This window comes from Nothobranchius furzeri, chromosome 10 (assembly GCF_043380555.1).
Source record: "Nothobranchius furzeri strain GRZ-AD chromosome 10, NfurGRZ-RIMD1, whole genome shotgun sequence".
Classification (NCBI taxonomy): Eukaryota; Metazoa; Chordata; class Actinopteri; order Cyprinodontiformes; family Nothobranchiidae; genus Nothobranchius; species Nothobranchius furzeri.
The window spans coordinates 62,836,213-62,863,291 of NC_091750.1; the positions used below are offsets into that span (position 1 = coordinate 62,836,213).

At 39.6% G+C, this 27,079-nt stretch overlaps 1 protein-coding gene across 2 annotated transcripts; it reads left to right on the plus strand.

Annotated features, from left to right (window-relative positions):
• Window positions 1-1,468: 1,468 nt before the first annotated feature.
• On the plus strand, window positions 1,469-25,333 carry LOC129152455 (uncharacterized). 2 transcript variants are annotated; one of them, XM_070555876.1, is made up of 3 exons: window positions 1,469-1,598; window positions 16,922-16,983; window positions 17,072-25,333. In XM_070555876.1, the coding sequence occupies exon 3, from the start codon at window positions 19,035-19,037 to the stop codon at window positions 19,644-19,646; it is 612 nt and encodes a 203-aa protein (XP_070411977.1). In that variant the 5' UTR covers window positions 1,469-1,598; window positions 16,922-16,983; window positions 17,072-19,034; the 3' UTR covers window positions 19,647-25,333. The 2 variants fall into 2 exon arrangements, with proteins under 2 accessions (XP_070411977.1, XP_070411978.1); XM_070555877.1 differs by lacking the exon at window positions 1,469-1,598 and having other exon boundaries at window positions 15,532-16,983; window positions 17,072-17,438; window positions 18,584-25,333.
• Window positions 25,334-27,079: the final 1,746 nt, after the last annotated feature.

The following is a 27,079-nucleotide window of genomic DNA, read 5'->3' on the forward strand; positions in this document are numbered from 1 at the left end:
AACTGACTACATTTCAGCATAAACAATACCCCAACAAAAATATTTAACTGGATCTGTGGAAAGAACTTCCTTGGATAAGCAGAAGAAAATGCATGGATGGATGTGGAAACAAAATAAAAATGCTTTTTTAATTCAGTACTTGGGGAAGTAATGTAAAATCATACCACTAATTGTGCTGTTGTACTAAACTTAAAAGACATTCCCCAATTTGATAGAATTAGTACATTCCTCAGTAACTTCCATATGCTGCCTTCTGTTGGAGGATCTACTGGCAGCGGGGCGGCTGGGCTCAGTTGCTCCAGTAGTAAGGCATGCTTCTTAGAAAACACTACAAACACGCATGCTTTTAACTATTTCAAATATTAGTGAGTAAATACACTTTAACAGCAGTTATTGTTACTTTAGACACAACAGCTTCTCATTTAGTTTTAAAATACAGCTATTTTGTAAAATAATGCACTTTCTGGGTTATTTATCTCAGAGACATCATTCAATATTTGTCTAAGAAACTCTTTTCAATTTCAGATAAATGCACCCACAAGCGTTGGTTCCACATTTTGCATTAGGCCAACTATTCCCAAAAATCTATATTTAATAATGCTTAGGCTCCGCCCACAGCAGGTAGGGCCATCAGGGTGGTCCAAGCCTGTTTTCAGGGTGGCACTGGTAGCACCCCTCCCTAGAACCGCCACTGACTGTGGGTAGCAAACACCAAATATTATTATTATGTATTTATTGGTATTATGTGATGCCTTTAGTCACATGTTAAAATCCATTTGATGAAAAAGTAATTTAATTCTTCCACAATCTATAATTAGATTATTATTATTATTATTATTATTATTATTATTATTATTATTATTATTATTATTTTATATTTCAGGCTCTGCTGGGGACAGCATGTTGAACAAGACTGACTTAAAATAATACAACTATTGCTTTTTACAAATTTAAGAGAAATAAATATTTAGCAGATGGTCCCAGGAAGGATTTCAAGCAGTCTTTATATAAATTGTCACACAAAAAAAAGAAGAAAAAACACCAGCCCTCTTTACATCAGAGTCACTTGGGCTGACAACAGAATCTGATCAGACGTTTACAATTCAGCTGAATTCCCTTAAAACTTACGTTTCATCACAATTTAAATCTCCGTAACGCAGAAAAGAAAAACAACTCTGTGGGACCTGGAGCACAAAGCTGCAGATGAGACGTTGCTTCTTGGGTTAGGTATTAGAAAGCAGTGAATTCAGTCTGCATAAACCCAACGATGACATAGTCATAAGGTCACTTTTCAATTCACTCAGCTTAAAAAAAACAAGTTCATAAAAGTAAACAAACTCACTAACGTTGCTTAACATCTGCCTCTAACAGGTCAGAAAACAGAAACCACTGCTGGTTCTAAAAATAGCCCCAAAGCTAATTTTTCCTCCATAAAAGGGCATTTGACTGGGGACTGATTGCAGCAGACGTTTAAACAACATCTAATGCGTCGTGGAGTGGGACACAGAAACGGCCGAGGGTTCTGCTTTCCGCACTGATGTGTTCACTTTTTCAAAGGTGCCGCATAGCAGCACAGACATTTTTTTGCTCTAATGAAGGTAATGTGTCTAGCATTGCTTGATTAAATTCCTCCTCCAGGAGAAACAGAGTGAGTTTTGGTGCAGAGGGGTTTAGACGCAGGAGGAGGCTTGTTTCTGCTTCAGAGTTTGTCAGCTGGAGGTGGTTTGGGTGCTGTCACTCATGTGGTCTATTTTCTGCAGGTGACTCTGCTGCACCGTTGTATGCATGTTTAACTTCTAAAAAATTAGCATTTTAGGGTTTTAGAAGATCGAGCAACCTTGTAGTCGGTAGTTAAATGTGATTCAACAAATGGTGCAGTTTTGCATCAAGGTGTGACGAGAGACAGAAGAATGTGGGTCAGGCGTTTCTTGCAACTACAACACAAGCTTTTTTACATTTCTGCTATTCACATCCTTTTGCATGCATCTGTGTGCTCCCTCTTTCCCCCTCTTTTCCCTATCTCTCCTCACAGAGCCCCAGGTAAAACCTAACACCACGCAGAGCTGGGTGAAGATTAGACTGATCTCTTTTACAGAAACCTCTCTTTCATCTCGATGTAAATGAAGCAGCGCCCTTAACTTGTCCCTCGTCGTCTGAAAAAATCTGGTCACTCCTTCATGCTTTAGATTTTTGTTCTGTAAGCAAAATGATTATATAACTCACAGATTTTCACAAACCTCCTCTTTTATCTTGGGTGCAGCCGTGGGTGTTGTGCTATATTTTGTATCAGAGCATCTGGGGGGAAGGGGGGGTTCCCTGAGGTTGGTGCGCCACTTCCAAAGCTGTTAAAATTTCTATTACTCTCATGCTCTCTAAGAGGCTGCCGATTAATTAAAATTGATCTGTTATCTTTCTTTCTTAATGTGCACAGTGAACAAAAATGAATGAGAAAAGGAAGAACGTTAATTCAGTAATGTGTGATGAAGAGGCCATTTGTTTACCGTCATAACAGAGACACCCTGCCATTACTCACACACAGAATTTTATTTTCCAGATACCTTTCAATGAAAAAGTTGCCTTTTTGGTAAAACCAATTAAAATAATCCAATTTCTTTTGTAAATAAAATGTAAAATGTTGATATTTTGACTCATCAAATTGAATATTTTAGATTATTTTGTTAAAAACAAGTAAATAACATGAGCGTTCTGCCTTATAAAATGTAAAGCATACAGGTTTAAGACAGGGAGGCATAAAAGGAAGCTTAGATGGAAATTTGCTTTGCTTGCCAACACTAACACACAATCAGACACAACATTTTTGATGTAAATGAGAACTGAACCCAACATTCTAAGTCTTCTACCAATGTTTCTGTACACATCAGCTGAAATAGCTGTGATTCCTTGATGCAGTCCAGTCTGACTGTGAGTGATGTGTTCTGCTCTAATCTCCACTGTCACACAGTAACATTCAATAGAAGACCTCTAATTGGATCTGTGATGGTTGTCTCCTCCTCCATCCTTTCCTTTCACAGCCATGTTGCTTGTTTTGACTTCCACACAGCACCAACAGAAAGTCCTAACAGTCACATGTTTTGTCACATTTTGTACGGTTTCAGATTTGTTTTAACTTCAATTAACTCATTATTTTAAACAGAGAAAATTGACTACACTGTCCTATCGCAGACTGGAAATGTGCATGTCAGGTTACCATAGGACTCTAAATTGGCCCTAAAGGTGACTACAGGGAAGCAGGCGTTGTGCCAGTCTTTCATGGTAAAGATTTACCGGTCGATCAACGTTTCAACCCTGATTAATGGTCATGTGCTTTGGGTAGTGACTAAAAAAGAAAGATCTCTAATACAAGCGGAAAAAATGAGTTTTCTCCACAGGGTATCTGGGCTCACCCTTATAGATAGGGTGAGAAGCTTGGTCATCAGGAAGGGTTCGGAGTAGATACGCTGCTCCTCCACAGGGACAGTTTTACCATTAGGCATAGGCCGGCGGCCACCTGGGGCCCCCTCATGTTGAGGGCCCCCCTAGCCCTGACCACCATCACCCCTCTGTCAGTGCTACAATGGACTGTTCCTTTAAGACACCGATGCACAAACAGGAAGTGATTGGTAGTCATTCCACTCCAATCCAGTTGGTGGCAGTACTGCACCAAACTGTTGTTTGCCAAGTGCTATGAGACCACAAATAATAAGAAGAACAAAAGCAGAAGAATAAGAAGAGAGGCAGGAGCGTTTGTAACAAATTCGAAGCGGTAGTCAAATGAAATGGAGTTATCCTAGTGGCTCCAATAAGAGAAAGAAGCAGCTTGCTTCAAAAAAGCTTTTATCTTCACTTCCAAAAGTGTCGTCTTTTTTAATGTAAACATCAAAAGGAAGCAGATATGGAAAGACAATTTAAAATGTTTAAAGGGAGGAAAACATGAACCAACATGGAAAATAGAAAAAAAAATAAAACAAAGGCAAAAGCAGGAGTACTGGCAAGAAGAAGAAAGCAGAGCAAATATTGAAAGCACTCAAATGGAGAGAAAGACAGGAAAAAAGATGACTAATAAAAAGTGAAAATAACTCATGTCAGAAGAGGATAGAGTTTTGCAAATCCAGTTAAAGGTAAGATTGATAAAAATTTAGTGTACGGGGGCCCCATGTCTGTGTTTGCCTTGGGCCCCCAAATTGCTCAATCCGCCACTGCTCCTCCACATCGAGAGGAGCCAGTTTAGGTGGCTTGGGCATTTGGTTAGGATGCCTCCTGCATTCCTCCCTGGTGAGGTTTTCTGGGCACGTTGAACCGAGAAGAGGCCTAAAGCAAGACCCAGGACACACTGGAGGGACTTGTCTCTCGGCTGGCGCGGGAATGGCTTAGGATCCCCCAGAGGAAAAGGCAGGAGAGAGGGCTGAAGAGAGGTTTACATGTCAGGATTTTTTAATTGTCTGCCATTTTTCAAAGCATGAGGGATCACACACATAAAAAAATAATTCATGGATATACCAGTTTTTGTTCCTACAGTGTGTGGTGTGCACCAACTCGCCAAATACTACAAAACATCACTTTAAAGTAAAAACATGACATGGGAAAGCGCATGCTGCACACTTCCATCACCTTGCTTTGGGTTGTCCCCAACAAAGGCAACCCAACTGTTAAAAAGCCTAAATTCATGACTGGAGCCATCCTGGTGTCCTTCCAAATGTTCCAGAGTGCTCATAACCCTCCCACTGTCTTTATGGGTGACCCCGCGAGGAAAGTTGACCATTGAGCAGGATTGATGGTTTATCCCTTGAGGTCCATGTGGCAGGGGTGAGGTGGTGCTCATTTCTCACCCCTGCCACATGGACCCAAGGGATAAACCATCAACCCTTCTCAATGGTCAACTTTCCTCATGGTGTCACACCCATTAGGACAGTGGGAGGGTTAAATATTTTTAAATGATTATTTCTGACTATAATAAGTCACAAAGTTTTTAATGCAGGCTGAACATGAAAATAGTCTCCTACACCAATCTCCTGCATTAGCTTCTGATAGAAAATATATGGTGAAACTCTAGGATTTGAAAACTCTGACAGATCTACGTCACGCTGTCACTTATTATTCATGGACTGATCCATCTTGACTCCCGACGGGGAAGGCTGTTGTTGGTTTAGCATCAAGGAATCATCAGAGAACGTCTCAGCCAGTAGAAGCTAACTGTTAGCATTCACAATTCCACCACACAGCAGAACTCCTATTTGTGGAGATAAAACATCAACATTGCAGATTTTTCCCAGATTACGACTTACACGGAATTCATTCCTACTAGAAACAATGAGTGTTCCACACCTTTAACACACCATATGGTGTCCAGGGTGTCCTCCACCTCTCACCCACTGACCTCTAGGCTCCAACGTCCCGTAGGCCTGTGCAGGATGAAGTGCACAAAGAGAAACAGGGAGTAAATGGCTGGATAACACTGTGCTATAGTGCAGACATCTTTCTTAAGATTTTTCTTCTAATGCAGTCCTGTCTCACAGGTCTGCAGACAACACTGTTTGGTTTTCACTCTGCCAAGAAAGCAGAAGCCAGATGCAAAGTATGTCCAATAAATCATATTAGGAATAAGAGGATCCAAACAGAAGCAAGATGCACAAGACCACTGCGTCAAAAACAAATCATCTGAAAATTCAAATATATGGTACAATTTCAATCCTACAATGCCAATGAAATTCCAAGACCTCATAAAAGGCTACTTTTTTTTCTACCACTGTAGAATTAATCAAAAACAAATCCGTTTGACGTTGAGAATCAAAAACATAAATGTGGAAATCAACAAATTTCCAGCGGTGAAAACATCTCCAGCTTGTTCCATCCAGGAAAAAAACTTGAGTCCACACCACCTTGTTTTCAGCAAAGGTTTGGAAGATTTTTCTCTGTGCATTGCGAAGCACTTTCATAGGCTTTCCAAGCCTATAGGTGGCAGTAGTTCCCCAAAATTATTGGCGTCTTTGTCGAAAAATATTTCTTGGACGTGGAATAACTAGATGGCGGGCAACAACCATCCTGAACGTCGTCCTTCACCTGTGTTCTTCTATACAGAGCAGTAATCGAGCTCAGTGAGCATAAACAGCATTTTTGGTCCAGTCAGTGAGTCTGTGAAACCTAAAACGCTGGTTATTTACTCCAAAAAACAAATGCTGACAACAGAATTACGTTTGTTGGAGTTGTTGAAAAAATGGTTTTTGGTGCCGTTTGTTTTCACTATAGTTGGGATGACCAAAATGTAGAAATATATCCTGGTTTTGTGGGATAGGCTACGTGTATACAGGGAGAAGAATTAGCTTTTTCATTACCAACTTTTTATAAACGTAAAGCAATGATCACACGGAATTAAGGACATAGATCAGAGCTTTGATGTGATTTTAAATTTCTGAAAATGCCCTCTGTGGCCAGAATTGCAACATCGGACTTGACTTTGCCCTGCGATGGACTGGCTCTCTGTCCAGGGTGTGCCTAGCCTGATTGCCTGTTGACCACCCGTTACCGAATCCTGTGAATAATGTGCTTTTAAAACTCTGGTGACTTTTGCTTTCCGAGTAGAAGTAGAGCACTTTATTTTGTTTATAGCTCTGCTGGATGAGTTATGTGAAGGTTAAGGACACAGATCTTCCTCAGAACTTGCAGGAGATAGAATTCCAGCAATAATTTTCCAGACCCCGTAAAGAATAAACAGATTGTCTGTAGAAGTATTTGTTCTTGGAGTAAATCTGCTCTTCCTGAGCCGTACTAAGATGCAGCATGGCCTCGTCTGCAGCAGGAACAGAAACAATCTGCGTTTATGCTTATGCAACTTTTTCTCCCATGAAGGAACAAAATGTTTTAATAGCTTTCTGATTTTAGCCTTGACTTTTCACAGCTCTTTTTGTGAATCATGCTGAGAGTTTTTAGCAGGGAGATTAAACCATTATGATAAAACAACACTTAGACATTCTGATCATTAAGTTTCTTCGCGTTTTGCTCTTCACACTTGGTTGATCTTTTAGCTCTGCAATAATCGTGCTATTATCATCAGGACACGGATAAAGTAGCTGCCCTGAAAATATCAGTAGTTTAAAAAAAACAATTCTGCAAGACCAGTTTTCACTTCTGTCTCTCACAGCTTTTCTTTCCACAGATGCAGAAGTTGCATCACCTTTATGCACATTTTCTGCGTTTAAAGCCACTTTCAGCAGGAGAGGATGTGTAATGTCATTATACTCAAACATACATTTGCTAAACAAACAACTTTTCAAGGTTTTTGCCATTTGATGAATAATAAAAGAGCAGACTCTAGTCTGAAGAAACCCTTTGCCACATTTTTGCTCATTAAAGTGCAACAAATTCCATTCTGTTCCGTTCACAAAAAACAGCCATCAACACAAGAACCTTTTTCACATCCATGCAACAGCTTGATGGGTTGTTCTTTTCCCCAGGGGCTGACCAACTTTTCAAATGTCAAAGGGCTGCTTGCTCTCTAATTAGTGTGAGTCCAGCTGCATTGCTTAAAATCGTGACCTATGTTTTGGTTCACAAATTTGCGCTTGTAATTTTCAGTACTCAAGAGCATTTAGCATGACTATGAGCCACTGTAATGCCCTCATGATGAAGGTTTGCACGCTTTTCCATCCTCAGTGTTCACCATCTTGCAGAAGCAGAGGGACCACCGATCAATGCCTCCTAAAACATAAAAAAGTGAACATCCCTAGTGCAGATGGTCATGGTGATGCAGTTAATACTGCCAATGTAGTCCATGTGCTGCTAGATTCAGCTATTTTTCAAACCCCAATGCCATCAGAAAAAAAGGAAGAAGAGGAGAAAATCTGAAGCATTTCCCAAAAGTATCAGCTCTCCTGCTGCAAAAACGCCGTCTGCTTGCAGTTTGTTAACTCAGTGATAGGAAGAAGAAGCAGCAGCTGTGTGCTGGTTGCATGTCCAGTTCTTGTTAGACTGAGAACTGTGTGAGAAATTTTTAAGTTTTTATTCCAAATAGTCATGATTCATGCAAAATTAGCCTAAGTCACTATAGTAACTATAGTATTTGTGGAGAATAGAAACAAAGATTTTACTGTGGATTTAGGTTGAAATTTAGTGGTTTTATTGGAAATGATTTAAAGGGGAACTAAACAGTTTTGGCTTGCTTTTAGCACCCCCTAGTGTCCGTTTGCAGAACCAAAACCAAAACTATCTCCTCACTGTGCGTTTGTCTAACACCTTGATCTACCAGGTGAAACATCACCTTCACCAGCACACGTCTCCCAGCATTCCTTAGTGTCTACAGGAGTGATTCATCCCTAAATTAAACAAATCAGCTGTGTTCATGATCTAAAGCATGCAAAAAAGTGCTGGAGCCAGACTACAGCGACAGGTATGTCAGCTCATTTCCTAAGTCCCAACCGAACAGCTTGCTAGGATGAAGTTGCAAGTGGGATATTGTGGCCAAAAGGGGCAATAGGGGCTGGGCGGCTTTTCAGTTAATCCTGTAAAGGGTCATTTTAGCTTGTTCTGGCTCAAGAAAACGGTTTAAAAATATTTTAAAAAATTGCAAAGCAAATCCCTTTAAAGCAACACTAAAGAGTTTTTAACACTTTAAGCTGTTTCTTTCAAACTGGTTTCAGTGGCTCTTGAGCAACTTCACACGAAAAATCACTCTGTCACCCTCTGCTGACCAGAAACTGCACTAAACAACTTTGGCTGTTCGGGTAAGTACACTAGAGGGAGCTCTGTGCCTATTTTTCTCCTTTACAGCTGTTTTCTGTGCCATTAGCTCATATAAAGGCTAGCAGTTAGCTTTTTCAGTTTGCTGACTGTCAATGAAAAGCGCAACAACAACAAGAATAATTTCACTTTTTTGATGGCATCATGGCAGAGCCTGAATGTAAAAGTAAAAGAGCAATATTTTTGGAGGTGAAGCAAATCGCTAAACCCAGAGTGAACATCAACATGGCCTACACTAGTTTGAGGAAGTGGAAGGAGGCTATGAAATCACAGAATGATGGTGACCTGGCTTTGTTGCTTTGTTGGACCTGTAAGCAACAATATTTTTTGTCTGACAGTGTGGATCCTTTTACTCCGTGGCTTGTTTAGTATCAGTTAGCTCATGTTAGCATTATTTCACTGTTAACACTAGCTACAGCAGGCAGTGGCAGGGTTTTATTTCTGGCTGTTGTAATTCCGCTGTCAGCCGGGGGCTTCAAGAGTTTTTGAAGTGTTTAGTCCTCGAAACAAAAATGATCAACTCAGTGACAGAAACTAGTTTTATTTTTTACAAATTTAAATAAAAAAAACACAAAAAATATACTTCTTTGAAACCAGAAAAGCTGGGTGTTAAATCCTAGTCCGTGTAATGCAAAGGCGTTGGCGGAGGTGACGTGTCCCCACCAATATCCAGCGATAACCAAACAGTCTCCACCAATCATATTTGCCACCTCCGCTACAAGCCTCTCAATGTCTCGTTGCCCTAGAGGTGCAGAAAGGGTTAAATGGCATTCTCTCCTCGAGTCCTACCTCTGTCATGCATATGGCCGGTGTGATTGGCTGTCACAGGAGACAAACTACTCCAGTTGTTAGCAGCGCCAAAGCTCAAAGGGAAACCTTCCAGTGGAAGTATGGAAGACTCCTGTGTTTGCAATACGACGTGAGTGACACATGGGGCCAAAAGCGAGTGAGAATGGAGGCAAAAAAGAAGGCTGAGGACAGAGCGATTTTTCAAAGTAACGTGTAAATCTATTTACACGTTTATTTATACAAATCTATAAATAGATTTTTAAGTTCCTGCCAATGTCAAGAGCAAATCTACACCAATGCTGTCATGTACAGAAAATCCTGTTTGTTAATCCGTGCACATAAAAAGCATTTTCTTATTGACAGCATTTTTAGTTGTTCAACCCTGCAGCCTAAAAGAATGAAAGTAGGATTAGAAAAAAACAGCCAAGTGCAGTTTCAAGGTGCAGTTATTATCCTTTTTCCATCTCTGGTCCCCTCTCTGGCTGAAGATAACGATCCGTACATGATATCATCTGGTCTCTGAGCAGAGAGGCTGGCATGTGCCCTATGTTGCTTTGAAAAGGCGGTTCTGTGGGTGCTGCTGGGTCATGATAATCAGAGGATCTGTAGAATGGCTGAGCTGCCTGGTCCAGTGGAGGGTGTGTGTGGAGAATGCCAGAGCTCTGCCCAGAACAGTCAAGTACAATAGCTGGTGATTTGGTTTTCTGATGCGACTGAAAAAAAACCAAAACATTTATGTGAAGAACATCTCTGCAGTCCAATAGCATTCATCATGCTTCTTGTCTGTAGAACATTGGGTTTAACGAGGATATGTGTTTTGAGACACGCAGCATTGACTCATTATTTCAGTGAGGCTGTGGTCTTTAGTAGGAATAAAAACCTTGTGAGCCATTTCCTTAGTAAACAAAAAAGCTCTGGTCCTCCTGTTTCAGAAAGTAGAAGTCAGTCTGAGGAGTGGGGGGTGGAAAATTGTAGGAGTTGGACTGTTACTCAATAATATTAAGGATATGTAAACACCTCGCATCTGATTGACTGATAGCAGCTTTACTTTTCTGCTGCCTTTGTTTGCTCTTCCTTCTTGAGTAGAAAATGCAGCACTGATGAGTTATTTTCACAAATGATGCAAGCCAAGCGTTCTACCATGCTGGAGAGTTGCAAACTGTTAGCTTCTACAAGCCAAACCGTGCTCTGCTCCATCTTTGCTACATCAACTCAGCTTTCCATGGTCGCAAGCCAAGGCGGGTGAGTCCACGACTGCAAAATTTACAGTTACATAGATCTGTGTGTCTTTTTCTGACTGGAGTGCTTCCCCACCTATTGGATTTTTCCAGCTCATAGGGCCTTTCCACCGGACACATAAGCTCTGCGTCACATCTGCGATACCTAATACGCAGCAATTAGCCCCGTTATGGGGGATGGGTGCGTTTCCAATGGTTGCAAACACACGTTTTGGATATGTCTCAAAAGCGTAGGGGCACATTGCTATACTAAATTTACACTTTGAGTCTAAGACAGGAAGTGAAACACAAAAGCAGTGTAAAACATCCACAAACTTTCAAAATAAAACTCACACTGATTTGCAGCTGCTTAGCCAGTCAAAAAACAAACTGAAAATAAACCACAGACCATTTTGGACATGCTGCCATTTTCTTCCTTGCTTGTTATCATGTGAATTGCCCAAATCACGAATGGCCTTGGTATTCTTTGGTCAGTCCGTGCCCTTGCAGGAAAAGCTGTGTGGAAAAGTGTTGCTGCCACTTTGCGCCTGAAACACTCCCAGTGGGAAGGGACCTCTCAGGTAAAACAAGTCAATTACATTATGTATCGCTAATGCATCCAGTGGAAAGGCTGGTCAGAGTAACCAATTGTGCTTCAAACAGAACTACTTCAATGAACTTTATACATTATTATGTATTTTAGCTAAATATTCTACAGATCATTCATTGCCCTGCAGTCTTACAACACCTCATCTTGAAAAGTTAAACCTCCTTTTCAACCAGGAGCAATTCTGACGTGAAATGACATAGAAAGTGTTCCACACATCTGATCCTGTGAGGTCACAAGATCACGGGTGTATTACGAAATCACGCGTGATTTCAGAAGTTACAAGCAAGGAGAAAGACAGCTGCACGTATTTAATTTCCTATTCTTTTGACATCTGCTACAGGGGGTTTAACAGGAAACAATGTACTTGTATCTGCACGTGACTTTTATTTTGAATGTTTCCAGATGTTTTATACAGTTTTTGTGTTTGAATTCCTGTCTGGCCTGGTCTAAACAGCCGATTTTGATGTGCTTTGTGAAACGTAATGGCAGGGCCCCTTGGCTTCTGGGACACATGCAGAACTTTACAATTTGCTGCCAGTGGAAAGGAACCCATCCACTATAACGATGACTAATTACCACAAACTATGTTTTGTGATGCTTTCATGTCTGGCATAAAGGAGGCTTTAGACTCTGGCTAACATTAGTAGCCATATTTTTTTTATTTATGTTTAAAGGTGTCATTCATTTTAGCCCAATCCCACAATTTCTGGCAGTAGCAGAAAATGGGATCAAATTTGTTCTTCTGGTGGCTCAAATCTCTGCTTATCTCCTGAGCTTCTGTTTGGGTTGCACTCATATCTGAGCTGCAGCATCAGCATTCGACCGAATCAGCATGGCAGGCTGTGTGACCACGAGGGCAATGTAATCATCCCAACTGTTAGACAAACATCAGTCAAACTCAGCTTCCCTCTCCACCTTTTTTTCCCCTATTGCATTTGAGGAGGACTGTTTTGAGCTTTGAGGATGACGTTGTAATCAGACAAGCAGCGTTATACAACAAACTATAGTCATTAAAATAAAAGTTGTTAACCTAGTTTCTGTATTTTTGTCATAACGATCAAAATAGCCCTTCCTTGTGTCTTTTTTTGCCTCATTTCTGTCTTTCTGTTCATCTTTTTTAAGCTAAGAGAACACTTCATTTTTTTCAGGCACTTTGAACACAGTTATACAGACACATACATTAGCCTCTGCTAGTTTCAAAACCCCATTAGACCTAATTTGCAGAGCTTTCTTACTGCCTCTGTCATCTTCACACACACACACACACACACACACACACACACACACACACACACACACACACACACACACACACACACACACACACACACACACACACACACACACACACACACACACTAAACACTGCACTACCACACTCATGTAAATTAAGGGCAGCTCATTAAGCACAGTTTCTTAAAGAATCAAAGATTTTTCAGGCACACTTAAAATGTCTCCATTTAGTAAATCTTTGCCTTTATTTATTTATTTAATTGTTTGTTTGTTTCTTTATTTATTAATGTGAAAACACTTCAGAAAGCAAAACATTGGTTCAAATTTGATTTTCTATTTTCAGATGATAGCTAAGTCAAATCTTCTGAATAGACTTATTTACGCACTTTCACACAAGTACATCACTAATTCATCTCACAACAAATAACATTTGATCAATAAAACAGTAAATGATGGAGAATGAACTTTAATTTTTATTATTGAACTAAAAAGAGTGATATGTAATGTGACACTCGTTGCTATGGTGACTGTTTCCCTCTGAGATGTAGTTTAGCATGTACCTGTATGCATGCAGGTATCTGTGAGGTTGTGTTCATATATATACCTTGAGCCTCAGTGTGTGTGTGTGTGTGTGTGTGTGTGTGTGTGTGTGAGTGTGTGAGTGTGTGATTTGATGGCAGATCCTCTCACTTCAGAGGGGTAAAGTGTGAGTATCTGGGCCCTCAGGGAGCTGATGGAGAGCCAGGTGTTGCCTCCTGTCTCACCTCCTGTATCAAGGGAGACAAACAGATGAGAACTTTAATGTTTTTTTGATGCGAGCGTTACAGAACAATGCCCCGGAGCTTCTCAGTCACCCAAACAAAGATGACAGAGTGCAAGAATGTTGACAAGGTGAAAACAAGTTATTCTCTTTTGACTATATATATATATATATATATATATATATATATATATATATATATATATATATATATATATACATAGAGAGAGAGAGAGAGAGAGAGAGAGAGAGAGAGAGAGAGAGAGAGAGAGAGATGCTTTTTGCAACTTGTCACCTTCCTTCACCAAAAAGACAACTATTGATTTCAGTGATTGCTCTCTTTCCACCATTTTGCCCCATGAGTATTGACTCAGACAGCGTTCTATTTTAGGCATCGTTCATTTTCTGCCCACTGAAATGGTCTAATCTCCCATTCTGAGAAATCAATAAAGCATTAATTTATCTAATAAAGTAAAAGATTTAGCGAATCACATTTCCAACTAAAATCAAACTGCTTGCTGATTTATTATTCCCAAGGAATTGCAGATTTTTGTTTTGTCTAGTTATTTTTGGTCATTTTAATGCATCCTTTGTTTAAAAGACCTCTGATGATTCCCGGAGGAAAAGCTCTGCCAGATGCTTGGAGGGGATCCTCATGATCCGCTGAATTGCTACTCGAGGTGCAACGGTGGCAGAGGAGTTAAGTGCCAGACTGGTAACTGGAGGGTTGCAAGTTCACCCTTCGTTCAGTCTATTACTGTATTCCGATATTAGTCCCATTTTTTAATCCTTGTGTCCCTGGGCAAGACACTTCACCAGCTTTGCTTGCTACTGGTGGTCAGAAGGACCAGTGGCACAAATTGTCTGGCAGCCTTGCCTCTGTCAGTTTTCCCTAGGGCAGATGATGTAGCTCCTTAATAGCAGGGTGTGTATATGGTAATGCAAATGAATGTTGCATTGTAAAGTGTCTTGGGGGGATCCAGGACCCTTGAAAGTGCTTTGTAAATACAGGATTTGGAGAGTCTAAAAAGGGCAAAAGGCAAAGTGCCCCACAAAACAGCCTGGAAGAGCACTAGGGCATCAAAAGTCCTCCACCAGAGTTAGGTAGCAGATGCTAAACCGATCTGTTTTGGTGAAGAGAGAGCCAAACTGTAAGCAAAGCCCTCAATCTGCTAGCTGATCAAATAAGGTACTTTCTTCCATTGCCTAACTTAAATCGAAGTAGTTCCACGGTCTGTGTCTATGATTTTAGAAAAATTTCTGGCGATTAAAACCTGGCTTTCCACAAATTTCCTTCATCTAAATGAAGACAAAGTTATTCTATTCTCTTTACACGGATTTCAAATGCTAGCCCACACTTGGACTTATCCTCACAGAGTTATTACAGTTTTAAAGGTATGTAGGGGGCGCTGTGGTGATATTATACAACGTTCACCAACCGTTTGGGCCTCATTGGCTAAAGGGCATGACTGTTGATTGCCATGTTCAGTCTCGTGCAGATCGGAGGCTGTTTGCGGAAGTTACAGTCAAACGTAAGGTCACGTCATCACGCCAGAATTCGCCATGGGATCAAAGCCCCTTCCTTTCTGGAAAGCTATCAGAACTGAATGGTCATTACAATATCATGAAGTCAGTGCATGACCTTAGTGTCATGTTGACTAAATTAGAGGGGACAATTATGGGCATTTCACCATAAAACAATCGACTTACTGTTGTCAGGGGGTGGGGCTTAGGTGATGTCAGCTGTCCACATTGTCACTGTCTTGAGATGTGGTCAGTAATCACACAAACAAAGTTTGATATGGATCTGATGATGCACATGGGAGTTATTACGTCAAGTAATGTAATGGTGAAAGGTCAAAGTTTGAGGCTTAGCCACACCCACAACTTTCAACTTTTGAAAAATCCGACAGTTGAATTTTTTCCCCTATGTCTTAAGAGTATATAGCAGAAGTGTGAAGGCGATTGGTGAAAAGGGCAATGGGGCATCACTCTCCATACTACATGTAACCACAAAATTGAGTACTTGGACCAAAATGGCCGACCTTCTGTGCGACTTTGCTCTTGGCTCCAAGAGGCTTTTTTGTAGATCCTGAGACACTACATTAGTGTACCAAATTTCGTAATCCTCAGTCAAAGCATGGCTTGGGGCTGACAATTTTAATGGTCCTGGGGGGGGGGGGGGGGGGGGGGGGGGCTATTTAAGAAAATCGGCCACGGCCACCAGATTTTCACATCAGATTTTTGGGGGGGCCGGACTAGGATCACTCACCAGAAGTTTCGTGGCGATATCTTTAGAAATGACGAAATGGGAGGCAAACCATCAACATAAATATACTGGACATCTCCTTTCCATAAGCTCCAATATCACGTTTTTGAGGCCAAACGGGAGGTGGCCACCACCGCCATTTTGACCATGTCACAGGTTCCATCAAGCCCAGACAATTCCAAAAAAGGGAAGAGAGGAGGAGCTGAGGGTGGGGCTGTAAGGCTGGGATCACCTGACGACACCCGGTCGAACTAGCTACAAGCTGACCTGAAGCTAACCCTGGCTAACCCAAAGCTAACGCGGAGGTGGGAGGAAAGCTAACGGATGTAGCTCCCTAGCTTCAACTGGAGCTAGGATGGAACACCCATCGACCTGAAGCTCACACGAAGTTTAGGTGGAGGTTTGTGGCGCTTTTCCATGAAAAGTACCTTTCTGTGACAAAAAAAGGATTAAATCTGTAAGTTTTATAATTTATTTCCGAAATGAAAATATACTTTTTTGAGCAAGTTTGGAATATTTTTAACGTACCGTATTTTCTGGACTATAAGTCGCTCCGGAGTCACACCAGCCATAAACTCTATAATGAAGAAGAAAAAAACATATATAAGTAATATTTTGGGGGACATTTTATTATTTTTCTTACAAAATCTGAGATCAAGCGTTTCACATTGCAAGACAAGCACCGGTAACAATAACAGAATAAACAACGCAGGCACAGCAGTGCGCCACGGTCTCCAGCAGAGGATGGCGGTGTTTGAAACCCTCCCAGCGGGACAGGGTAACTCATTCTTGGGTCGGAGTCAGGTCGGAGTCGGCTCGCAGCAGCTCGGTGTAGCCTACATATTTTGTTATAGAAGTCGCTCCGGAGTATAAGTAGCAGGACCGGCCAGACTATGTAAAAAAGTTTGATTTATAGTCCGGAAAATAGTATTTGAGATAAATTAGCAGGCTAAGTACATTTCATATCTTTCCAAAACGTAATACTTGTTTGTATCTTGTACAGCCAAGTAGCCTTTATTCTGGACTCGGTACAATTCACCTAAAGTAAAGAGACATTATACAGATGAAGTAAGCACAAGATAACTTACTGGAAGAAACAGAATTATTATCATGAGAACCAGAACAAGACACCCTGATAAAGTCACGTTAAAATAACAGTTAAAAAGTATGTATCTATAATAGAAATAAAAATATATTAGAATTAGTGTAAGTCACTGTGATCCAAACAATAAATCAGCAATAGCTGATTAGCAATCATGAAATGAGGTCTGGGAGTTTTTAAGTTTCATTCTTTAATTACATTTTTTTCTTAGATCTGTTAAAAGGTCACCATGGCAGCCTGTGTATCTCCAACATCAGCTACACATCGCAGCGTGTAAGTTCCAAGTACCTGTCTTGACCACTTCATGTATGGTTTTGTACTTTAAACAGCAAGGCCAAACCTGTTATTTTTTTCTCCATAGCCATTTGGATCATTGGAGACAGCTACGTGAGGCGTGGTGCCCAGAGAGCTGCAGAGACCCTCGGAGACAACCTTGGCCTCCCTGACTTCTGTGTCTCCTGATTCGGTTGGGGCAGACTGAGGTGGAAAGACCTCCTCCCCTTCTTTTTCCCCTCCCTGCATGGAAGAGCAGCTCCTGATGTCCTCATCATCCACTGTGGCGGCAATGACATGGGGGTGGTCAGCAGTGTGAAACTGGCCAACATGATGGAGGACCTGCACCGGCTTCACCTTCTCCACCCTCATATGACCATCATCATGTCGTCTAGCACCCAAAGGTGTAGATGGAGGGCAGGTGTAAAACCTGCTAAAATTGAGAAGGCCAGGAGGTTCGTCAGCAATGTAATGGCTACTTTTATTTCTAGTTTAAAGGGTGCCATTATTGTGCATTCTCACATCAGACATGACAGTCCAGGGATATTTTTGTCAGACAAAGTTCATTTCACAATTAGGGGAAATGATATATTTTTAACTAATATTGCCGATTGTCTTAAAGGCCAGCTCCAAAAGCAGTGAGACTTCCAGGTGGGAGTCTCGCTGGCAAACAAGCCCAAGTTATACAAGCTACTAAATTCTGCTTGTTGAGTTTTCTACCTGTTTGCAAATGCAAATGCAAAAAGCAGAATGTCAATTAATGTATTTCATGTCCTCTTGATTCTCCCTCATTCCACATTCTTCTCCTTTAGCCCTTTTGATGTATTCACAAGCACCATGAAAACGTTCATAGCAAACCGAAACCTAGATAATAACTATTTTTTGTTACATGGTGTCCTGGTAGGTTCCAAACAAAAACCATTTAATTATTACAAGTTGCAATTCTTGTAATAACCTAACCCTAACCCTGACTTTTAAGATAATTAAAGCAATCAGAAGAGGTTCCAAGTTCGGGTAAAACTCTAGTTGGTTACAGTAGTTGTTGTTGATGATTTATCTGTCCATCTTTTCAGAGGTGATTTTTATTTTTTAGTTCTGCACAAATGGGAGGAGACAACGTAGTTTGATGTGATTATTGCATGTCCTCATTTTCCCACCATGGTAAGATACATTGTGAAATGTACCCAATTTTGAATTGTTATTGGATTGGCTTCTGGTTGTAAAGCTTCAGGAGTCGAAGTCGAAGATTTGCCCATAGCCCAGAAACAATGGGCCACAGATGTTTGATGGACAGATCACCACCACGTCTACAATCAATCCGATCTAGAACTCATTAGTACAGACTTTGTGAAGCGTTACAATTAGATTAAAGGACAACAAGGTCAGAATTGGAGTAGCACTGGTCAGTATTCACTCAACACAAAAGGCTGAAATTAATAATACTATTAATAATATCTTTACTTTAATGATTAAGGGTAGGGATAAATACATATTTTTCTACCTACTCCTTTTTGAAACTGACCAAGGTTTTTTAATGAACTGGAGGGGACTACTTCATTAATTTCTTTATTTTTTATTATCTCAACGCCAACCAACGCAGAACTTGGCGCGGTTCCACCGACCCAGTCCAACGCTGAACCCGGCGCGGTTCCACTGGCCCGGCCCAATGCCGAACCCGGCACGGCTACACCAGCCCGGCCCAACGCCGACCCAGCGCGGTTTCACCGACCCAGCCCAACGCCGAACCCGGCGCGGCTACACCAGCCCGGCCCAACGCCGAACCCGAGGCGGTTCCACCAGAGCTACTTAACCAGGTTCTACCGGGCCTGGAAACAGCGTCGGGTGGATTCTACGGTCGGTGACGAGTAGATACAACGATCGGAAACAGCGGCGGCAGAGTGTGGATTGGAGAAGGGTCTGGAAACAGCAATGGAGGCATGTGGATCCTACGGTCGGCTCCTGAACAAGAAGCAGCAAAGTTGCAACTATAAGTAAAAATGCCACCTAAAAACTAAGAAGAAATAGAGGAGATAAAGAAAGCATTAGACTTCATGTCAGAAGAGCTATCTACAGTTGCTAAGCAGCAAAAGATGGTCATGGATCTCGTAGGAGAAATTAAAGAGTTAAAACATCTAAATGAGGACAAAGATAGAAGGATTATAAGTCTGGAAGGCTATATAACAGAACTCGAGCAGTACACCCGCATGAATGTTGTCATCATCTGTGGATTGGAGATCAAGCCCTGGTCTTACGCCAGGGCAGTTACACAGCAGGAAGGCGAGGTGCACACTGACATGGACACGAACTCTCTGGAGAACAAGGTGACAACCTTCCTTACTAATAAAGGAATAGCTATATCTAACACAGACATTGAAGCTTGCCATCCATTGCCCCGTAAAATCAAAGATGCCAAACCTGCCATAAATTTACGATTCACAAACGGGAAATTTAAAAATGCCCTCCTCAAACAAGGGAAAAAACTCAAAGGAACTGAAATGTACGTGAATAAACATTTAACAAAGAAAAATGCAGAGATTGCAAGGAAGGCACGTATCTTAAAAAAACTGAGAAAAATACAGTCAACATGGACAGCAAACTGTAAAATATTCATTTCCAAAGTCTTAGCAATTAAACACATAGAGGAGCTGGAAAAGTATGAGTGACTATGGAAATGAATGCAGGTAAAGTAAACCATAAGAATAATGATGACACAATCTTCTGACCACACAGAATATAAAGTATACGAATTAGATAACTATATAGATCCAGAAAACTATCTCTATGACAATACAAACAACTGTGAATATTTCATAGAGGAAACCTTTAACAATAATGTTAATATGGACGGAGCATTGTCAATAATTCACTTCAACAGCAGAAGTCTAAACAAAAATTTGGGTAAAATAAAGGACTACTTGAAAAACTTTAAGAAATTCAATATAATTGCCATATCGGAGACCTGGCTAGACAATGATATACTCACTGAAGTGGAAATAGATGGATGTGAACTATTCACAATGAACAGGAGAAATAAAAAAGGAGGTGCATCTATGCAGCTAATGACCTGAGATGCACAATGCTCAAAAGTATGACTGAAACAGTTGAAAACATCTATGAATGCTCAACTCTGGAGATAAATATTGAAAAATCTCCAAATATAATCATTTCTTGTATTTACAGAACACCTGGAAGCTGCCTCCAGACTTTTGCAGATAGAGTAAACGAGATATATGACAAAGTAAATAACAGAAAATCGATAACAGTATGTGGTGATTTCAAAACAGACCTGTTAAATCCAAACGAACATGTTAAAACCGCTGATTTAATAAACACAATGTACACCACCAACTTATTTCCTTTGATCACAAAACCTTCCAGAATAACAGTAAATACAGCAACACTAATAGACAATATATTCATAAATAAAAGAGAAAATAAAATAACTAGCGGGTTACTCATCAACGGTGTTAGGGACCATCTTCCAGTATTTGCCATTATACAAAACTTGAAAAATACTGGAAATAACGCAAAAATAGACAAGCCCAAACTGACCCGGTGCAGAACAGCGGAACACATTGCAGCGTTTAAAATGGACTTAAAGAATGAATTCTGGGAAGGACTGTTCCAAGTAAAGCATTTGAAACCTTTTTAACAAAAATACTTGAATTATACAATAAAAACTGTCCAATTAGAAAACAAAACAACAAAATAATAAGCCATGGATGACAAAGGGTCTACAAAATGCCAGTAAAAAGAAGAATAGACTATACATAACTATTCATAAAAACAAGAACAAAAGAGGCAGAAAACAGATACAAATCATATAAAAACAAACTAACAACTATAATTAGAACTAGTAAAAAGAAATACTATGACAAATTACTACAACAGAACAAAAGTAATACCCAAGGAATATGGAAAATATTAAAAAATATTATGAATAATAACGATAGCAAAAAAAGCCCAATTGTGAAAATGGAATTCCTATAAATGAACATGGAAAAATTGCTAACGTACTAAATGATTATTTTGTAAATATCAGGACCAATCTAGCTAAAAATATAGGGTAACCCAAAGTTGAAATGGATGTTACTGAACACATAACTGCTAATATAAATACCATGTTTATTAAGGACACTGATGAAAAAGAAGTCATTTCCACTGTAAAAAAATGTAAAGACAATAGATCAAAAGACTCTGAGGGTTTTGACATGTCATTAAGAAAAAGCATAACAGAATGTATTGCAAAACCGTTTGCATACATCAAAATCAAATCATTTAAAATCATTTAAATCAATCATTTAAAACAGGCATTTTCCCCAGTAAAATGAAAATTGCGAAAGTTATACCAGTATATAAATCAGGTGATAAAAAACTGTCATCCAACTACAGGCCAATCTCTCTATTTTCTCAGTACTCCAAAATAACATTTGTAAGCAGATTGGATGATTTCATTGAAAAAAAAAATCTAAGTGAGCACCAGTATGGATTCAGAACAAAAAGATCAACGGCAATGGCAACAATTAGCATGGTAGAGGAAATAGCTAAAGCGATTGATAATAAAATTAATACAATAGGAATTTATTTAGATCTTAACAAAGCCTTTGATACAATAGATCACAATACCCTGCTAACCAAATTATATAAATATGGCGTAAGAGTGTCGCGTGCCCGTCCCATTTACCGGTTCCTTTAAAACCCAGTTCCGTTAGAACTTATGAGACGGTGCATCCATCAGGGTTCGGGGGTGTGTCGACAAGTATAATCGTACTAGACCCGGGTTTGGACTACCTAATTAGAATCTTGCCTTTTATTTTAAAGGTGAAATGACTTGCACGAATAGCCAGCCCCAGAGTATTACACTTCTTTTAAACTCGTTACCTTTTGGTTAAGATACTAGAGAGAAGTCTGGAGGCAAGCCAAGCCTCTCAGCAATTGTTTGGATTACCCGGAATTAATTGCGCCTCTAACAGCTTATGTGGGAGGTTGGTAACTATAAAATGATTTATGCTAGTTGATCAGGCTATCATAATTTTATCAATTTATTTATTAATCCAACCTTCCAGCTGATTAGAGACTTTTTCAACCTGCAATCAGAGCCAAAATAACCTCGAATATTTTGCTTTTATCGCCCTTAAGACAACTCGTTACTCGCAAGGAGGGGAAAGTTAAAACTTCCTTTATCTTAAGGTTTCTTTATATTATTCTGTTATAAACTGTAAAGTAAGTCCTGATAATTCAGAGACCGATCTTCGACATGCTTACCTCTGTGCAATTATGGCCAGGGCCCCAAACGTGAAGCTTTAGAGAAAACCTGAAAGAATCAGGATTATGTTTCTTTTTCAAAAAAGGTTTATTACAAAATCAAAATACAAAAAATGGGTAAAGTGAAAAACAACTGATATCCCCCACGGAGGAATTAGTTCAAAATGATTAAATAAGAGTTAGTTTACACCAGCTCTTGTCTTCTCAGAATCTCCCCAAGAACTCTTTCTAGTCTCTCTCTCTGTCATCCCCCATCCAGGTTTGGACGGGGGATGACCCCTCCCCATCTGCTCTCCTCTCTGTCCTCTGCCCCAACTGCTGTCGAATCTCTCAATCTCTATCTGCTGTTCAGAGCTGTTCTTATATACCCTTCCTGGACCAGCTTAAGGTCATGGGGTCATTTACCAGATACACACTTTGTAGCTCAACACAAAACATTTGGTGTCATTTTCACTACATGCAGCATTCTTCTTAACACAGGTCATTACATCATCTTTTGCAGCATTCTTCAGTTTCTCTCCAATGTTCCCGAGAAGGCTTCTGGATCTGATGGGCTTGTCTTCACTCTGTTCTCCTCCAATCCCATCTTTCCAAGCCAGGGGTGGGGCAAAGAGGTGGGGTCAGTCTCCTGACCCTTCGCCCAGTTCTGTCCTCTTGTCCCTGTGACCCTTGTTTCTGACCACAGTTTTTTGACCTGCAGCCAAGCTCCTGTCGGCTGGCTGATTTTGCTCGCACAAGCCAGTCCAGTGTGTTTCAGCTTGCCACTGTCTTTGGCATGTGGGGACTCGCAACAAGAGGAACAGCATATAACTGGTTAAAAAGCTACTTAGGAAGACAACAATTCACAGAAATACATAATGTAAAATCACCAACAAAACAAGTGTACTGTGGGGTACCACAAGGTTCAGTGTTAGGACCCAAGTTATTCACACTTTACATAAATGACATTAATAAAGTAACCAATAAATTGAACTACATTCTCTTTGCAGATGAAACCAATATGTATATCACAGGGAAAGACAGACTATGTTTACATGCAGCCAATATCCGGGTTATGAACGGGTTAAGGTCGGTATTCTGGTTTCTGAGTTGATCAGAATAACCCGTTTACAAGCATAAATAGAAAGAGTTACCCCTAACTTGCATAACCCGATTTAAATGCAGGCGTTGGGGTAGCGTCAGGATGTATGGACTACGTCCAGACGCAATATGCGTCATTTCCGGTTCTTCTTGTTCCGGTATCCGTGAAAAAAACAACATGTTTCCCAGTTCGGAAGAGATAGTGACCGCGTTTGTTTGCGCTTTAGTTTCCTCATCACTCCAAAAGTGTGGTGCTGTGCCGCGACTCGCCATGTTGCTCCAAACTTGTTGTTTACTTCCGATGTTCTGGCGCATACAAGACGTCTCGCTACTCAAAAGACCAAGATTCCTTGCGAACAGAGCATGCGCAGGACACACGCTTTGATGGGGATATCCCGATATGCGTTCACACGACCAAACATTCGGGTTAGAAAAGGGTTACCCCAGGTGTAGTAACCGGGTTTTTAAAAACCCGGTTATGAGCATATCCGGGTTTTTGGCGGTGTTTACATGGACCTGCGGAACCGGGTTATTGTGAATATTCGGGTTTTTAAAGGGGTTACTGGCTGCATGTAAACGCACTCATGGAACAACTATTGAATATGTTTGGAAGTGATCTACAAATACTAAAGACCTAGTTTGACAGTAACACATTATCATTAAATTAAGTAAAACTAAAAACATTATACTTGGAAAACAAAAACAAAACAATATTCCTAAATTAATAATAAATTTATTTTATTTATTAATCTCAAACCATCGAAAACATGAAATTGCATATGCACTCCCCCATATTCCTGGTGCATACAAATTATTATTATTATTTTTTTAAATGAGGAATACGATAAACATATGCTGTTGAATGAAACAATACAAAAACATACAATAACATAAAACCATTTGAGAGGGAACTGGAAGAAGCAAAAGCTTATCTAGGGGTAGAAATAGAAAGAGTAAGGTAAATTAAATTCTTGGGTGTCACATTACACCAAAGGCTGAGCTGGAAGCCACACATAGAAAATGTTAAAACTAAGATGTCTAAACTTATTGCAGTGTTAAATAAATCAAAACATATTTTAAATGGAAAATCATTATTACTCTTATACCAATCATCAGTACTTCCTCATATGATGTACTGTCTTCAGGTCTGGGGAAACACTTACAAATCTCACATAAAACCCATAGTTTTACTACAGAAAAGAGCAATAAGAGTAATTACCAACTCTGATTACCATGCACCAACACACCCCTTGTTTATAAAACTAAAAATACTTACATTTACAGACCTGGTCAAACTACAAACAGCACAAGTACAAAATAAAATATTTCCAGATTGTATTCAGAAGCTATTCCAGGTCAAAGAAACTCAATATGAACTAAGGGGGGAAGGACAATTTTTCAGAGAGAAAGTAAGAACAAATGTTAGAAGTCAGAGTTGCACAACAGTAGGAGTCAAATTATGGAATAACTTGGACACTGGAATCAGGGCATGTAAAACTGTTAAATCATTAAAAAAATGTATGTCATGAAGATGATGTTATATTAACATAATGACTGTATGTGAGCTATTGTATCTGATAGATGTGAATGAAAATGTAATGTTCTTGCACAAGTTATAGTATTTAAATCTCTGTTTTGATCATCATTATCATGCATTGACTTATTAAGATTACTGGTAGTTTTGTATAGTTCTGTCTTTAGTTCTGGGTATTTTTCCTCTTGCTGAATTATGGTTGTTGTTGCTCAGTATAGTTCAATTATTATTATCATAATTATTATTTTTATTTCACTCTCATTTTAATTATTACATTACTTTTATCTTATTATTGTCATTTCTTTTTTTTTTTTTTTTTTTGAGAAGTAATGTGATAGGGTAGGCAATAGCATAAAAAGCTAGGCTTCAACCTACACCTTTTTGGTTACTATAACCGAGATTCTGTATTACTGTGTTCTTTCTTTTTCCTTTTAAATGACCAAATAATAAATAAATAAAAATAAAAATAAATTACCTTGGAGCATTAATTTCCTTGCATCTGACTCATCCTCCTTGAGTTGCAGTGAGCTGCCATTTGTACAACACACAGAAAGGTTGGGTTATTTCAGTTTAAAAGCATACTATGCATCTTTTTCATATTTTAAAATAATTTTCTTGAGCCAATATATGCTAAAAGGACCCTTTACAGGGTTTATGAGAAGTCACTCAGGCTCCCACTGCCTTCTGTGGCCAGAATACCGCACTTGTAACTTCAGAGCACCGTTCCGACCGTGTCGTTGTTGGACTTAGTAAAGTGGAGCTGACATGCCCGGCACTGCAGTCTGCTTCCAGCACGTTTCCTGCATGTCTGAGATTGTGAACACAGCTGATTTGTTTGATTTAGTGATGAATCGCTCCTGTAGACACTAATGAAGGCCAAGGAGACCTTTCAGCTGTTACGTAAAGGTGTTAAAAAGAGGAACGCACAGAGAGGAGACAAGTTTCATTTTTCCTGTGACTAACGGACACTAGGGGGTGCTAAAGCAAGCCAAAACTACAAACTAACCCTTTAAATCCTACTTCCACATCTTGTAAAATTTGCAATATTTCAAATGTTCTTTGTTTTTAAGCCGGTGAAACCAGTTCTTAGCTGAGTTCCCAAAATGTCTCAGCATTATAACAAAAGTCTCCTTTTCCCCTCAGCCGAGAGGCAAAACCTCAGGTATGAAAAAAGCATCTTTAACACCACAACCTTCGTCTAATTAAAAGAAAATAAGTGATAGTTTATAATAAAGACAAAATGAACTCATTTAATATATAAACTGCCAAAAAATTTACCCATAATGAAGTAACCTTTCCCATGAAACACACCTGATTTTGATGTATAGTTCTTTTTTTTATTTGACAGAAATTGAACAAATTTAGTAAAACATAGGAGAGAATTATCATAGGTTTATAAGTTTTTGTTATTTTAAAGAATTTGTTTTCTTTTAGAAATTTTCTGTTTACTTTTAAAAGAATCTGCTTTTTTAGTTATTGGGTTTTTTATGGTATTGTTCAAACTAAATAAAATGATTGATTGTGTTTATGTCGTATAAATGTTAGAAACAAATTAATATGGTTGGGGGGGAAATGACAACCTTTTTAAAAAAATTGTGACAAGAAAATTGTCCTAACACTATTTGTTAGCAAATAATGCATCCCACATGCATACATCCTTTAAAAATGGTCTTTTGCAGGAAAAATTTGCATCTTTTCCCCTTGATTTTGTGGTTCCAAATGGTCACCAACCATTACAGTGCATAGAGGCTTTAGCCTCTACCATACGTCACTTTTTATGCAAATCATTGCATAACCTTAATGTTTAATTCACACTCATTGCTTTCATAGATGTGTGAAGCAGTAGTGGATCTATTCTGCAAGGCAAATGACTCATCTGATTTGCAGCCAGTGTCGCAGAGCAAATGACCACCCTTCTAAAAGTTCTGTCTCTGAACCCTCAGTGACATCACACATCTAACCTAACATACTCTACTCAGGGAAGAAGATCTCAGCAGCTCCAAAAAGGCTCAGATTCTGCTTTTAAATTAGTCTTTATGACAATGTGGACATTGCAAAACCCTGATTATTCTGGTTAAATTTAACATTTGTGTCCACACATATGATGACATCATTCAGTGTTCTGTCACATACAGAAAGACTTGCCGTCTTTGCTGCGAGAGGACAAAATCAATGACAACAGACATGAAGAATGTTCATGTTGCAAGATAGAGGGCA

Excerpts from the sequence above, each read along its gene's own strand:
- LOC129152455 (XM_070555876.1), top strand. The coding sequence starts at position 19,035 with ATGTCAGAAGAGCTATCTACAGTTGCTAAGCAGCAAAAGATGGTCATG.